We start from the raw sequence: 16,572 nt of genomic DNA, 5'->3' as shown, positions 1-16,572 counted from the left end.
ATTTACAGTACCATCGAAATGGAAAAATAGAGGCTCGATTTATGTAAGTTATTTCTTTCGGCTTTGTCTTGTTACTCCTAAAAACACGCTTTGCTTTTGTTGTTAAACTCCAAATTGGCTTGAAGAAGTGTACGCGTAGATGTGTTTTTTTTTTTAATGTGAATGTGTACTTTAACATCGTGTAAATAGTGTGTGTTAATGTTTCGTTATTTTTTTTACATTTTTCTCTATTTTCCCTTCCCATTTTATCGTTTTTTTTTCATCTTCTTCTGCTGAGTTGGGATCCTAATTTGGCCAAAAAGGAAACAATACAAGCCACCCGCCACCAATCAACCACTACTACCAAATACCCACTGTCGTCTCCTATACAACGTCGTTACACCGATACAGCGAACGTGGACGCAACCGATCGTCCCGGTCGGGGGCGGCAACGGAACCGATTGTACGGTTGCGGAAGTGACCGGAAGTAGCGCTTTCTCAGCAAACGATATAGTAGCTGTCGTAGCAGTACGCACACCCGGGACACGCTCAGTTTCCGTCCGGCTTTGGCAGGTTCGTATCGTACGCCCGGATGACGTCGGTTTGCGTCACCGAACCACCCTCTTCCTGCGAGAAGGCATATCCGTCTGGGATGGCCGAACGGGGCGCGGTGGGGGGATTAGAAAATAAACACAATTAATTGATTTTCGAAGATGGCAAACAGGGGTGGAAGCGGGATAAAAGGTAAAGCTAATGTTTTAGTGAGAAGCATTGCGTGAGTGTTTTTTGGTGGTTGTTTTTGAACGTTTAAATTGTTTAAATTTTCTATGGAAATTTATATATTTTTTTCCATCGTTTTCTTATTGTATATGGTTATAAGTCCAATTATTGTTTGTCATATAAGTAAACTGGCACATCGTTTTTTTGTTGTGTAAACAAATATGCAGTTGTGTGTGTAATATTTGCTTAAGAATTATGTTAAACAAACTGAACGAAAACAAATGAAAAAACGGTGAAAAAAAGCAAAACACTCGTCCCAGCACCATTTTTTGCACACAAACATGAAAGCAATTTTCTGTAAGCGACCAGAAAGCGATAAAAGCGTGTTTGAAAATCGGCACCAAAAACACTGTTGACGTCACAGCAGGAGCAGTACATTCGCTGTATATATATATCGAAAATATTTATTTCATGCGTCAGTCAGGTGGACACCGGACCTTCTCGTCAATATTTATCTTCGACAGGTGTCATTTTGTATTTAAATGATTAATAATTATTGTTGTGCTTGCGGGTGAGGTAAAATTAATTGAGTGACCTTTCGAAGTACTCTTCGACTGTACGACAGTTGTTAGATATACTCGCTGGTAGCCATTGACCATTGGTAGCCATTCACCACAGCACGTGTGTGGTGTACACATTGATTTTTCCCTCGACCCTCGTACTGGGACTGATAAAACAAACTCTAGCTCGTGCTTGTGATGCTTTTTTTTAAAAAAAAGAAGAAACCCCCGTAAGGGAAAGTTGATGCGAGTGTCCAGCCGAACATACATTTGTGCACACACATGTTGATAATAATAGGTAGTTACACTGTGAGCCCCACAACATCAGCCTCACGTCCACCAACTAGACCGCCAAGGTTTATTGTTGTTGTTCACTGATTCCTATAGCCACCCTTGATCGTGTGTTAAATTATTAAGCCATGTATTCCAACATTCATTATTCCTACCTATCTCACTCTCTCGCTCTCACTTTCGGCGCTGGATTCAGGCCATCAACAAAAGAGCGAGCAAAAAGGGGCTTAATGTTAGCCAACGAAAGGTGAAAGAATATAAATCACACATTGTAAGGTGATGATGCAATTGCGCCGAGAGGGTACGGTGTTTTTTACCGCTCTTGAGCACATTTTGCCTCCGAGCAGGGTAAAAAATGTATGCCAGTAGAGAAGTGAGTGTTGACTAGAACGGTACGTGACTGAATCCGTGTTTAATTTTCCTGTTTTTTGGTTTAAAAATAAAGTCATTAGCATGAATACTAACAGTTCCCTTGAATGGAGGCGCCTGGTACTTTACTAGAAGTACCCAAAAGAATTAGCTAGTTCGTGTGTTTTCCCCAAATTTGTGTAGTTTTTACAGTCAAACTTGAATGTTTATAGTTTGTAGAAGTCACAGCACATTTTACATTAATTTGAGGTACACTTTTGTGTATGTGTCTAACTGTTGTTATTTTAAAATTGTGTCTAATTAATGAAAAAGAGTCTTTAATGGTAATATCAAAAGCTCCCTTCAACGGAGAAGCCTGGTAAAACTACTCAAAATAATTAGTTTTTTTTGCTTTCCCCAAATTTGTCTTTACTTTACAGTCTTGACTTGAATATTTACAGTTTGTAAAAATCATTGCACATGTTAAATTAATTTGAAGTGTACTTTTTCGTTTAGTTTTGTTCAATTGTGTCTTACTAAGTCTTCAACATTAATAAAAAAATTCTTCGATGTAGGTGCCTGGTACTTTACTAGAAGTACTCAAAACAGTTCACTAACTCGCTTGTTTTCCCTAACTTTGTCAAGTTTTACTGTCAAAAAGATTAAAGCAAAATGAGACAAATATTTACTGTACATTTACCGTTAGTTTGAAATGCACTTGTTTTAACTTTTGGTTAATTGTGTCTTACTAAGTCTTACTAATATTAAAACCAAAAAAAAAAATCTTCGATGGAGGTGCCTGGTACTTCACGAGAAGTACTCAAAAATGTACAATATTTCACTTGTTTTTCCCAAATTTGTCTAGTTTTACAGTGAAACTTGAATGTTACAGCGATATGAGACAAATGTTCATAATTTGCAAACATCGCTGTACATTTTACATTCATTTGAAGTACACGTTTGAGTTTAATTTTGTTAAAGTAAATCTTACATCTTATTAATTTAAAATTTTTGTTTAAAATACTGGAGTGCGTGTCCCTTCTTTCCAGCTGTAAGTAAATGTTAAAGCAGAATAAAAAAAAACAATAAAAACGATTTGAGCAAAATAAATCCGGTGAGCAAAACAAATCTAGTGCGTGTGTGTGAGTGCTAGGCAGAAAATTAGAGCAATTTCAACAGTAACCAAACAAAAGCTGCAAGCCACCTGTCTTCTGCAGCAGCAGTAATAATGTATTTAATTTGGTTGCAATAATTTACGAGCTAATTCGAAGTTTCTGTCCCATTGTTTCTTCTCTTTGTTAGCAAGCATTTCCCCCATTATTCAAGCAAAAGATTCCTTTTTTCGTGTTATTTGTTTTGTCTGTTTCTTCCTTCTCACAAAACAACCCGTGTCAAAATGGAAAGAGCAAGATCGCTCCTCGTTCGATTGCTTTGTTCTTTGGCGATTATTTTGTTTTATTCGGGAGTTTACGAAGAAGAACGCTTATGCTTTCTTCCATTTGCAGCTGAAATACTCACGCTTTAATTCTAGTTCTTTATTTTCGGTCGTGTGTGATCTTCCGGTGAAGACCCGTCGTACGTTTCGCAGAAGCCGTGCGGTTTCGGTTAATCTGTAATAAGTCGGGTTGGTTTTGTTGTTTTGTTTTTTGATAGGCAAATAAAATAACACCACAAAAAGCTTGAGCACAATTGTTGAAAGTGTTTTGTAGTTTTTTTTTAGGGGAGGGGAGCGAAAGACAGAGGTAGAAACAGAGGTGGCAATTGATATAGAGCTAAGAGGATAGTAATGATGGAAAATGAGGGAGAAACAGTAGATCAAAAAAACGTTTTCTTTTTGGGGGATGGAAGAAGAGTAAAACACGAAAAATTAAGAGGAAAATGTGCAAATCGCGGCAAGGTATCTTGAGCAAAAAACTATTAAAAAATGGTACAGTTAGCTACAGCAAAACGCTTAAAAATAAAACAAATATTCAAAAGGGAATTGTTAAAAAATTATTTCGAACAAATCGTAATAATAAAAAAGAGCAAAACTAAGGCATAGTGTAATTACAAAAAAGGAAATGATACGCTAGAATTATCTATTTGATAATAGAACCTAACTAAATGTGAAAAGAAAAGTAACAACGAGATTAGTACAACCAAATCGCTAATCACTCCAGTTGGAAAGGAGTTTGAAGTGCAGGGCTTTTAAAATCAAACCGTTAAAATGTTTTAAATGTGAATATTTGTTGAAGTATCTATTTAGTACAACACACTGCAATCACACAAACACACTCGAACGTAATACCAAGTAGAATGAAAAAAAGGTTTTAAATTATCGAAAATAATATCAGACAGCAAAACAGATATTAACCATTTGTATTTGTACATCTACGCACTAGAATCACATTGATATATTCTAATATAAAAATCGAGAAAATTGTGAAAACATGACTAATAGTTGAAGAAAACAACTAAAAGTGCTTTAAAAATTGTAAGAAAGGCGCAAACGTACTAGAACATCACACCAACGTTCTAAAACCAAACAAAGAAAAGGTTAAAAGAGATACGAAAAAGAAACCAAAAAACGAATACTTCACAAGCCAAAGCGAGACTGTGTGTAGTGTAGTTACGTCTCCAGTGTTTTGTTTGTTGAGGTTTTTTTTTCGGAAGAAAGTGTTCCTCCTGAAGTGGCCTCTCTAGTTTGTCATTGTGTGCTGATTTTGCTTCCGTTTTGTGAGTGTGCTTTCACTTTTCACACCCAACACAGTGCACTGCAAAGTTTTGCACATTGGCACGTGTTCCACAAACTACACTATTGCGTGGCGAGCAGATGATTTCAACTAAAAAAGGCTTTTCAAATCTGCAGGTAAGTGTGTCTATCCGCGCAAGGAGCAGTAGTGATAACGTGTGTCCGGTGTGGCGGAGTGCAGCATCATATACGGGATGAGGGGGGGCGGGGTTGGAAGGCTTGCTTTACTGTGTGCGAATGCAGCCAGCATTTGCATAACTATGGTTTGAGCTACTTACACCGTATAATCGATCCCAAGGCATGCATAGTTCTGAAGAAGAAGTTGGATAAATTTAAGACTGATTTGTATAGACTGGAAGTACAGTGCTCTGGGTGAGGACACTGACGCCGCGTGCGGCCACTCTACGGTGCTTGGGCAGTGATGGAGTGAAGAGGGGTTTTGGGTGGTGGTGGTGTTTCGGGTGAAGGTAGCATTGAGGATGTTATAATGTGTTTTGTTCTAGAGTTGTTTTTTGGTTTTTTGGTTGTTGTTGTTACACTGATTATTAAATGTTGTGGGCGAAACTTAGCAAAAAATATACAGACTTTTATAAACTACATAGGAAGGTTTTCCTCTACTTCAAAGCAATAGGTCTGTTAAAATATTATTTATGAAAAATCATTTAAATATAAAAAGAGACACATAATAACATCTTTTTACACTACTCAAATAAATAAAAGTAAAAAAGGAAAGTATAATATAAAAAAAAATTGAAGGGGAATTTAAAACTCCACTTAAAAATGTTTATGATAAAGCAAAAAAGCAATCCCAAATTTAAATTTTATGTACAAACAAACACACACTATCATACGCAGACAAAACCATTCAACAAAGAACAGGATTGTTCAGGAACACATCGAAACTAAACGGACAAACACACATTAACTTTTATGCGAAAACAAAATGCTGGAAAAATGAATCGATTTCGGATACAGTTAAATGATAAAACTTGTCTATAAACTTATGAGTGAACATTCCACACAGAGAGTCTAGCAAACATGCTCTTACCAATGCCATTAGCATCATGGTGCATTCCAACTGTTGTATGTTTTGTTGTGAGTATGTATGCATGTGTAAGTATATGTAATGTGTGAGTGAGCGTGTAGTGTGAAAAAAAAACGATAAAATAAATAAAAGTGCCAAGTGTGTGTTGTACTCTCTAAAGTGTTCTTTACTTCCGTTTGTTGTAGAATCGCTATTAGTTTACTAACACCTTCTTCTAAACACTGCTTACTGCGAACTTTCGCATCGTTTAAATAAAAAGACATTCTCTTGTGTATATGAAAAGGGCGAATTAAAAGGCTCCGCGATATAAATAATTTAAATATAGCATTGCTTTCGAAATGTTTAAAAAATTGCCTTAACTAAGGAAGCGCAAGCGAGGATGTCATTAGTCTGGTTTTAATTTTATTTATTTTAAATCGCTTCAAACATATTGATTGATGATATCTTTAAAACTTGTATTTTTATTGCCTTTCGTTCGTTTTACCTGTCCTTTATCTTAATAATTCCAACATTCAATGTTTTGTTAGGAAGCAATTACACGTTCGTTCAACGTACCTGTCCTGTATTATGCATGTGTATATCGGGGATATGTGCGTGTGTGTGTGCGTGTTATTATTTTTTCCAGGGACATCAATTAATAACATATCTATCCTCTGTTTACCGGATGGACATGGTCGCAATAACACACAAGGCTCTGCTCGAATGATCTGGAATCATTTTTATACTACGCCAGCTCTTCGTAGCGCTCGTTTCCTCGGGTTCTGCGTGACACCATACGATAGGCTTCAGTCTCACTACAGGGAAGGGAACGATGCACAACACACGTGTTGGTGAATTATGACTTGTAGGGTAAAGATTTGAAAAAAAGCGCATTTGGGAAAGAATGATGCCATTCTAGGCTGACCTTTAGTTTTGTTGCAGAAGATAATACTACTGCCGTCCAACAGTGAAGTCAAAAGACAGGACACACGGTGGTATAATGATAGTAACAGCAGCAGCAGCAGTACCAGCAGCACCACATTGACAGCACAGTAGTCAACGCGTACGGAAAGATTGCAGCACAATATTGCTGAAGGAATAGAGGCGCACGATGCGAACATAGAGTGAGTTACGTTGCAGCAAAGCCCCCGAGACTGACAATTAATGATGATTAGGTACGCATAGAATTTTTAATCGATTATCCACTAAGTAATCAAGCGGTAGGATGTGTACCGTCCAACACCACCTGCCCCGGACAGACAAACATACATTCCCCGCCATAGCGCACAAGAAGGACACATGTACATAGACGCGCGTCGCGTCACATTTATTGTGAGAAACTTGCTTTGTTGATTTGAAAAGCGATAAATACATATTATCCATTTATTGCTTGACTCAATGTAACGTAACACATTATTGACCGTAGGCCACACGTGACATAGGGAAACCTTTCCCGGCATTTCAGCCATATTAGCCTAGTACAGATAAGAACGTTAGCGTTCAAGCAAACACAGAGTTTCAAGGAGACGCACACGGGTACGCCACACCGTAAGAATAGACGTTACATATTGAATGAAGTATGGTTTTTTTTACGAGCACCACCAGCGAGCACACGCTTTTCGTTTGAATCCGTTTTATAACAGACACACGCAATCACACACATACATAAACATATACATAACACAGAAGTATAGTACAATGAAAGCGCGCGATGTAGCCTGCTGAATGTAATGCAAAATGCCGTGGCATTTTAATTTTTGAACTGCATTTTGAATCAGCTCCAAGCTCATTTTTCATTTTACTACTCTTTCTTTGTACCTAATTACTAGACCTTGAAAATCTCCCAATAGCATACTGCAGATATAATAATTACCTATTAATATTGCACTCGTTGCCCCTCTTCATGTTACATTTTTAATATCCTTACTATTGCACTTTTATTACAGCCCGGCTTATTGGTTACTATTTATATGGAATGTTGTTTCTTTTCATCATTCTACTTGATTTGATCGTTTTCGAGAGCCATGGAACCGAATTGCATTAAAACTAAGCCATATTTGTTACTAGTAGATAGCACGGTGCGCTCTAAAACGTGCGCATGCCGGTCCGGTAAGTACCGTGTGAAGGAAGAGGCTCTTGCTATGAGATCGTGTAGCTAAGTGAAACAGAAAATACGTATCACAATGCATATTAATACTGGTGCAAACTTGTAAAGGTTAACTAAGTTGAAATGCTAAATACAGAATAAATGATAGAGACAGCAGTTTGACTGCCAACGGACGGATTTGCATTGTAATAATTAAAGAAACATTTCCGAAATTGTTACGCACCATTGTTTTTTTTAAATATTTCGAGCTACTACTGGCTACCATCCTACAGCGTATATTGCTTTGTTTGTTTCTTTTTTCTTTCGCCACGACCCCGATATATTGATTAGTGTGTTTGCCTAAATACTAAATAACAAATAAATTAAATAACCACTCCACAATGGGAAAAATAGACCGAGTAGCTTGGAATACCCTCCATTTCTTCGCACTATTATTCAAATATACACTTGTATCACAAAAAGGCTGTCTTCTTCTTTATCTACTCCTTCTTTTAGCTACATGTATACTTATAAACCCCTTGTTGTACAGCATAATTATTGAGACAAAAAAAAATTAGTAAATTATTTTCTACATGTGCAACTCGGTTATGCTAATACTGTTTTGATGCCAAGCCGCTAGTGGGGCCACGGAGTTGCGCCTACGCCAGGACAGTATCTTCGATAAGCTTCTACACGGGTGAATTTGCGGTAGGTAGGTAGGTAGGTAGGTGTATGTGAGAGAAAGAGAAAGTGGCGCGAAGGATACAAAATATGTGTTAAAAATAATTTTTCTTCTGTATATTGCAGCATTATTTTAAAAAAAGGGATTCCAAAAAGGAAATTGCTGAATTATTCTACCATACTGGGAATGTAAATTTTGTACGATGAAATAAAAGAAAAAGTAATTAAAAACGTTTCCAGGACGTTTGGGTATATAAGGCTAGAAGGTAAAAAGTAGAGCCGCATGACGCTAATTATAGAAACAAATAGAAATGGTTTCATTATGCTAAACATAGTCCATATCCTTGTCACTACATAAGTAAGAGATCGCTACTATTAAACCCATTACTATTGCTATAAAGAAATTTATCCATACAAATATTATAATTGATCAATATTCGCGCCTTTTTTCACCTGATAAGTTTGCTTGTTAGTGACAAAAGCTTTAGCAGATTTGAATTTTAATGCATTATTTCGTTATTAACTGAGTTTAAAATTAAGTACTTCCTACGGCGACGCAGTAAGAATAATATTAGTATACAATAGAGAAAAAAATCTATAAAAGTAGCAAATGTATCCGTTGTTTTCTTGTCAACTACTTTACGGAAAATTTGTTTTATAACACTGACATCTATATACAGTGACCGCCAATACTGTTGCAGATTGTAAGGCCAAGTATGTTTTTTTTGTTAAATTAAGTTGAACATTTTTGAAACACGTTCCTGTCATTAGATGATTCATGAAATAATTTTTTTCGATTCTTAATGAAAGAATCTTAAAAGTTTTGGATATCCGTTCTTTGCATTTTTCAACTCTAGGATTGATTAAGTGTGCTAATAAATAAGTTATATTTTTTAAGGTCGAAAAATTTTCAAATAAACTACAGTTTTTTTATATTACTACGTGAATCAGTGACGAATTTTTGGTCAAAAACAAACATGCTATAGATAGTTCAGTTGTTGATGACCATTCTACTAAAGTTTGGTAAAGTTATACCATGTTGAAGTATCGAAATCAGCTTTTTGAAAAGCGATCATTAAAGTGGTTGCAAATTATTGACAATCACTGTATAATACTACTTCTTTCTATTCTGAATTAAACTGTTTGGCAAATAGTAACATTTGGCCGCTACCCTAAATCTACATGAATCTAAAAATACCTCAATGGAGACATCGTAGTTACAAAACCTTTTACAATCAATTGGTTTCATTGTTTGGAGCATTATCGGTGTCAGTACACAATGTAATCGGTGGCTGTGTGCGTGCCTTCTAATCTGTGATTTTGTGGTGATTGTGTAATGGATATAATGATTGTGATACGAAATTAATATACTCCGGTAATTGTTTTACTTTGTTTTGTTTCTCTAATGAAACCTTCCACATCATCTGATAAGGAACAGAATGATTACGACTAAAAGCCTTTACAAATTACCGTACGCATGTAATGTGTGAGCTCGTAACATTAGAAAGAAAACCATCTATAAATGTATAAACAATTGTTCAGATAGTTTTGATTGAAGTGAATGTGTTTGTTTCGTTTTGTTCTATGGAATTATAAATATTCAGGCAACACATGGACGATAATCGAAAATACGGCACTGGACCGTCATATTCAATTGTAAATAAACATGGACGATAATTCGAAAACACAAAAACAAAACACGGAAAATAAGTTGTTTCTAAAGTCTCAATGCATCATACAATATAGCACACACTCACACACATCGCACACAGTTACACGTTTACATAGTACAGTTATGCAATAATGCTTTTCTATTCATGAAAAAACAAATAATGCAAAACAAACAAGGAACATGCATTACCACGAAATTAAGGTGAATTAAAAATGAGACATAATAAAGCGTGATTAAGCACCAAAGCCTATATTATTGACAAAAATGCGAAGAAATTTAGGAATGGATAAAGGGTGTAAGGAGTTTCATAAACAATTTATGCAACAAAATGCTAGTTTGAAAGAATGCGAAAGAAATTCAACATTTCCTAGTTTGAGTTTTCTATATGATTTTACCTTTAGTAAAAAAACAATAAAAAGGATACAACACAGTGAAATAGAAAAAGAGACTACGAGGAGGAGCTATTCATGTACATGAATTACAGAAAAAAAAATTGTAAGACAAGCTAAACAAAGTGAAAATAATTATATCATCAGCAAACCAAACGAAAACATCTATATCATAAACTAAGATTTGTTTATTGAAATTATTTTTGACTAATTATGTATTTTTCCATTAAGTACTGTGACTTAATAAACATCAAGAAAAATACTCCCAAACCAATAACATCCAATGCAAGAAAAGTGGCAAGATTGGGAAGAAACGGTTCGAAGTAGAGGAAATGGGGATGCTGATAGGAAGGACAAAGGGATGAAACGTTCGTAAACTTGACAAGGGCTTGATGGAAGTCGAATCATCAATCGAAATAAAATTTAACGTTAAAGCAAAACATTAACAGATTGGTGAAGAGAACAGAGAGAACACGGTGGGAAAAGAGGGACAGAGACAAGACAGCAAACAGAGGGGAGGCGGGATAACGGGGGATGAATTTTCATGTTGGTATGGTTTTTTTTTGTTGCTTTTTGATTTCGTGAACGAGTTTTCTTAACTGACTCGTAAGGATACTTACGAAGATCTGGATTCCTTCATTGGTGGTGCTAGCATGTTATCCTTGCGCGAATTGCTATACCTATAAGTACGTGTAGAACAACAAAAAAAGTTGTTTAAGTATGATGGTTTTTTTCTTCGTGTGTGTTTTATCGAAGTTGAATAAAGTACTCTCATGATTAAAAAGTAGCACAAATAGAAACTTACGCTTTCCAGGAAATATCCAATAGAAGCGCAGATAAAGGAATAAGCAACAGACCGCCCCAAAACACTGGCGTCGTGAAGACCATGTTATCCATGCCCGTAAATACCGCGCCAACCGGTAGTGCTGGCCAAATGTTGCTGTAAAATGCGACGATAAAAAATATAACTTTTGAAAATTAACGACCAAACTCGTCCCAAATACAAGCAAACATACCTGTAAATAAATATAAATATGAACCAAAGCAGTATCGAGCCCCAGATGGAACAATGCGTCAGCCAGGTCCAAGAGTTGGTAAGTAGACCCGCTTTCAAACACACTGTTACGACCACGTACTGAAGGGAAGAAACGAAGAACATATACGTTAGCATACCATCCACCAAAAAACATCACCCCAATACGAACCGTGTACACTATGTTGCCTAACACTAAATATCCACCATCACGACCATTCTTCCAGATGACATCTTTCTCGTAGATTTTGTACGACAACCAGAACAGTATCATCGAATGAAACAGTGCGTTCATGATGAAGCGCCAGAACACTCGCCCATTAAATAGTTTGGCATTTTGCGACGGTGCATAAAGTCTTGGTTCTCTGTTTTTGAAAGGGGCAACAAATAACAAACAATTAGTAATGGAGATCTCTTTCTATCGGGCACATACATTCATACGTACTTTAACATCTGTTCCGCGGATGTTACTTTATCGAACAACCCCATAGCGAAGGGTGGTAGCGCAGTAAAAAACACGTTGTACAAACCGATTGTCCACCGTTCGAACAATATTTGACCGGACCTGTAGGAGTCGAAAAACGGAATAGCGTGGTATTGTAGTTAGCAAATATTATGATATTTGCTTCTTCATGCCAGAATGAATAGTGAAAATAATTTCTACTTAAAAGATTGAGAAATATTAAATCAAAATTCTCAAAACCCTTACACAAAAAAAAAAAACCTGGAGTATATTTATTATCAGGACTATAAATAAGCTCGTGCGGTTTTTTTTCCCAAGGAAGCTATTAACATTTTAAACATCCCGTAAAACCCTTTAAAGACAGTCCCTTCTCTAGTACTTACCATCCAGAATATATTGCAAACCACAGCTCTATCACGTACAGGCAAATGTTTTTGTAGAAGCTGTACAGAATTAGTTTGCACATTCGACTATAATTCCAAGCTCCGTGCACTAGCAGTAATTTTCGAAGATAACTGAACTGTAAGTAAAAAGATTGAAAACTATATTGATTCATGCTCTCGTTTGCTAACACAATAACGTTCCATCAGTACCTGGGCAATCGAATAGTCCGAAGCACAGGCCGCTTGCAAACCTTCTACACCCGAAATACCGACACCGACGTTTGCCTTCTGTATCATCGCCACATCGTTCGCACCGTCTCCAATCGCAAGGGTGACCGCTTTCGTGTTGATCGTCACCAGTTCCACCACTTCCGCTTTCTGAATTGGCGAAACGCGGCAGCAAATCACGACCTTGCTTGCGAGGCACAGGTCGAGAAAATCGGTCCGCAAATCACAGCTGAGCGCGTACTTTAGCGTCTTACCATCCACGATCAGGGCCGCATCCTTACGACCCAGATTATCAATTCGCCCAGTGCCTGTGTGTTCCAGGATGCAGTTGCGTGTGTTCTGTGTGGGGGGAAAACATATCGTTAAATATTTGTTCTGCAGTACGTAAACTATCCACCACACGTACATCCAAACAATCCTGATTCAACAAAATCAAATCCATCGAATGGGTCAACAGCTGGCAGGAGTAACCGATGTTGATGGCAGTCTCCTGCTTATCGCCCGTCAGCACCCATACATTGATTTTTGCCTCCAGCAGTGAAGCGATCGTTTCGGGCACACCTTCCTGCAGCTTATCCTCGATCGCCGTCGCACCCAGCAGTCGGAGATTCGTTTCAATCAAGTTGGCCGCATCCTCTACCTTCTGCTCGCGGTACTGCAGCGATGTGGAAGCCTTGTGATACGTGTGCTTCCAGTCTTCGTACACATCGTCCGGGATGTCCGATACGGCACAGCACAACGTTCGCAGTCCCTCGGTAGCGAACTCTTCTAGATGGCTGAGCGTTGACTCACGGTATGCAACACCTTCCGGTGCTAGCCGTTCGTAAATCACGGTGTCAGCACCTTTGCAATAGAGTTTGATTTCGCTTCGCGAGTTGCGTGCGATTACCGACATCCGTTTGCGGGTGGACGTGAACTCGAGCACGTTCAGTATCTCGAACCGTTCCTGGACGCCGAGCGCCTCGATTTCGACGTACGCGGGCGTGCGGGTGTAAAACACGTAGCCAAACTTTTTCGCACCGTATACGAGGGCCCGCTCGTCCGGGCTGGCAGCGTGATAGTGAATGTCGTTCGTACCGTCGCCAGGCTGCTTCTCCGGTATGACCGTGTGACAGATTGCCATGAGTGTGAGAAATTCGCGTATCGTTGGTGCCGTACGATGGTTATTTAGAATGTTCTAAAACAGATAAAATACAAAAGAAGCAAACATTAGGTTTTTTATTTACAAATTTTAAACTAATATTTTTTGTTTATTCATATGGGACAGCCAGGCCGTATTACTAAACTAATATTACAAGAGAAAGAAACAAACATGTTCTTCGAAGCTTATATTTTAAATTGTTGCAGTGTTCTTATTCCGGTCGGGAATTGCACTTCAATCCAGCCGTGTAAAGACAGGCGCCTCTCTTTCACCATGCCGCCTCGTCGCAGGGTTCACCAAGTCCGAAACCAAGATTTTGTAAATCGAAAATTGTTTAAATAAATTGGACAGTGTCGATTAAATTGTGTGAATTGTTTCAAGACGTTAACATAAATATCTCGTTTTTTATCTAAAAACTTCTTCTTCTTCTTCTTCTTTGCTTAACGACCTACTAGGTCACATCGGTCATCTAATGGCTTATTAGACTTGCCGATACAACGTAATTGGACTCGCTACGGGTAAAAACCTCTTTACGTACCGCCAATAAAATAAGACCACCTTGCACATCACGTAAAAATGAAATTGTGAAGCAACTTTCAACGAATAGCCATAGTTTTTTTTTTGTAAATGTTGGTTGAACGTTTAGGAAACACGATCCTGTCGATGGATGAATCATGAAATTGCTTTTTTCAATTCTGAAAAATTACAAATGACTGAAGCACGTAACACCATAAAATAAGACTATTCATCAATTTGAAAAGTCGAACAAAAAATCTTCAGAGTAGAGGACATTCTGACTACCATACGGCCGCAGTCTACTGATGATTCCTGAACCCAATAATATACCTAAGCAAATCAATATCTCTTGTCGAACTTGTTTTTTTATATCCTTGAAAACTCTGTATACTTTGTAAAGAGATCATCAGAGTGTAATTTGTTCAAAACTAACATAATCAATTTAATACCATGCTGATATATACCAAAGAGCCTTGAATATCTTGTTTATAATAAATCAAACCATTGTTTATACTGGACTAGAGGGTAATTCTATGGCAAGAAAAAGTATTGACAAGAATATAATTACACTCTCCGGAGGACCATTAGCATCGATTTACCGGTGCTGACTGTACCACGCGATGCAGGTAAATGAAAATGCCATTCTGCTATCGTACACACAGTGCTGTCCAGCTACTATACTGCTGCATGTGATATTTATGTGTGCGCTGCTCGATATTAAGCAGGTCAAAACTGCGTAAATAGAAATGAAAATTTATAATCACTTCCTAACGCGCAGGGAAAGCACGTTAGCACTTTGCCATGTACCGACATAGTGCCGGATATATCTGTCAGCGAACGCGGTTACGTACATGCGAGAGATGCCGGTACACGACAAGCGAATAGCGCTTTCCGCAACAATACCCCATTACTAATGAAACATTGACCTGTTTATTTTTTGTTTTGTTTGGGAAGACTGATGACGCTGTTCCGGCCCATCATCCCTCTAGGGATATTATTGCAGGGAATTGATGCGTTAGAGTGACGGTGTTCGAGAAAGAGAGAAGTAAAAACACTACCGCACGAGCAATGGGGCACACCCCTGCATAATCGTTCAACAAGCTAGATTGGCAATGATATTCGAATTACCGCGCCACAATAAAAAAAATATCGATTTTATGGCAGGAAGTGTTTTTTTTTATGGAGGATGCATGCTATTCGTCGGCATTGAAGATAACTGATTCTACTTCGATTTGCAATGCATAGCAATGAATACGCAAATGCGTTTGCCTTCAAAGATGTGCTATATGGTGCTGGACATTTATGGTTGAATTATGGTATTCAATTCTTCATGCGACACATTAATATTATATAGCAAGTTTTGCATCCGTAGTTGATACTTCCAACGTATGCAAAAATAAATAAAAAAATTAATGGCACTCGATTGTAATGCACATCGTATCCAGTATGCTCCCGAAATGGTAAGCTAAGACAGGACATGTTGTACTTTTTAATAGCCCAAAAACCTCCCTCGCTGGCACAGCAAAAGTCCACACGCTACACCGGACAATTGGTTTGGGAAAACGATTTCCCACTTGAATCGCCACCGGAGTGAGAGAGCTAGTGTTGTAGGGGCAGTTATAAGGCCATCAAATATTCATTACGATTCTCCACCGTCCACAGCACATCCCAGCAAACAAGCTTTACCTGCACCAAACGGGACTGGGCCGGCGTTTCCTCGACCGTGTACATCAAACCGGCCACACTGCACTTCTTGAACTCCATCACGTTCCGCGTCAGCGTGCCGGTTTTATCGGAGAACACGTACTTCACCATGCCGAGCTCCTCGTTAAGGTTGGAGGTGCGCGCCATTGCCGGCGTGTCCGACTCCTCGTGGTACATATCGATGTCCATGTTGATGAAGATTGCCTTGCGAAAGGATGTGGAAAGAAAAAGGAGGAACAAGCAATAATATCGGAGAAATCAGTTGACGGGTTTGTGCGAGCGGTATCAATAGGTCAGTAATCGCGTCACGTTTCCCCGGGGTGGGCTCACGTTACACGCGCTGCTGTGTTTCGGGGTTTAGCACTTACCTGTAGAAACCGGACCAGCTCTAACGTAACTTGTAGCGATATTGGAATCAAATTGTTGTACAGAATAATAAACGTAAGCAGATTGTAGGCGAAGTTTTTGCTCAAAAGATCTGAAAGGAGCCAAACCCGGAGCAGATGTAGAATAAATAGGAAGACATAGAAAAATAGATCACAATTTTGTGCATTAGAAGGCTATATTGTCATACGAAATATCCCGAAATCACCATAACAGCGAACAGGATGCACAAATCTAGA

The 16,572-nt window shown here is 38.2% G+C and overlaps 2 protein-coding genes across 11 annotated transcripts in view; one reads left to right on the top strand and one right to left on the bottom strand.

The window, feature by feature from the left end:
* LOC126567823 (solute carrier family 12 member 4) overlaps positions 1 to 16,572 on the top strand; it is a 486,521-nt gene that overhangs the window by 302,551 nt on the left and 167,398 nt on the right. The gene's annotated exons all lie outside the window — the stretch shown is intronic.
* Positions 377 to 16,572, bottom strand: part of LOC126567814 (probable phospholipid-transporting ATPase IA) — a 48,362-nt gene continuing 32,166 nt past the window's right edge. For 3 of the 7 annotated variants that reach the window (XM_050224114.1, XM_050224115.1, XM_050224117.1), the window contains exons 6-16: positions 16,318 to 16,427; positions 15,932 to 16,153; positions 12,995 to 13,765; positions 12,571 to 12,927; positions 12,361 to 12,497; positions 11,960 to 12,079; positions 11,687 to 11,879; positions 11,498 to 11,616; positions 11,287 to 11,421; positions 11,102 to 11,161; positions 377 to 626 (exon numbers count right to left, since the gene is read on the bottom strand). In XM_050224114.1, the coding sequence (XP_050080071.1) occupies positions 377 to 626; positions 11,102 to 11,161; positions 11,287 to 11,421; positions 11,498 to 11,616; positions 11,687 to 11,879; positions 11,960 to 12,079; positions 12,361 to 12,497; positions 12,571 to 12,927; positions 12,995 to 13,765; positions 15,932 to 16,153; positions 16,318 to 16,427 (2,474 nt within the window). Of the gene's footprint in view, positions 627 to 3,416; positions 3,509 to 4,907; positions 4,940 to 6,377; positions 6,469 to 8,289; positions 8,429 to 11,101; positions 11,162 to 11,286; positions 11,422 to 11,497; positions 11,617 to 11,686; positions 11,880 to 11,959; positions 12,080 to 12,360; positions 12,498 to 12,570; positions 12,928 to 12,994; positions 13,766 to 15,931; positions 16,154 to 16,317; positions 16,428 to 16,572 lie in introns of those variants that run through there. The other 4 variants (XM_050224118.1, XM_050224116.1, XM_050224121.1 and 1 more) reach the window with 4 other exon arrangements.

The sequence above is a fragment of the Anopheles maculipalpis genome, chromosome 2RL, assembly GCF_943734695.1.
Source record: "Anopheles maculipalpis chromosome 2RL, idAnoMacuDA_375_x, whole genome shotgun sequence".
Taxonomy (NCBI): Eukaryota; Metazoa; Arthropoda; class Insecta; order Diptera; family Culicidae; genus Anopheles; species Anopheles maculipalpis.
Note: the sequence above shows the minus strand (reverse complement) of the source record. Positions and strands in the feature narration are given on the sequence as shown.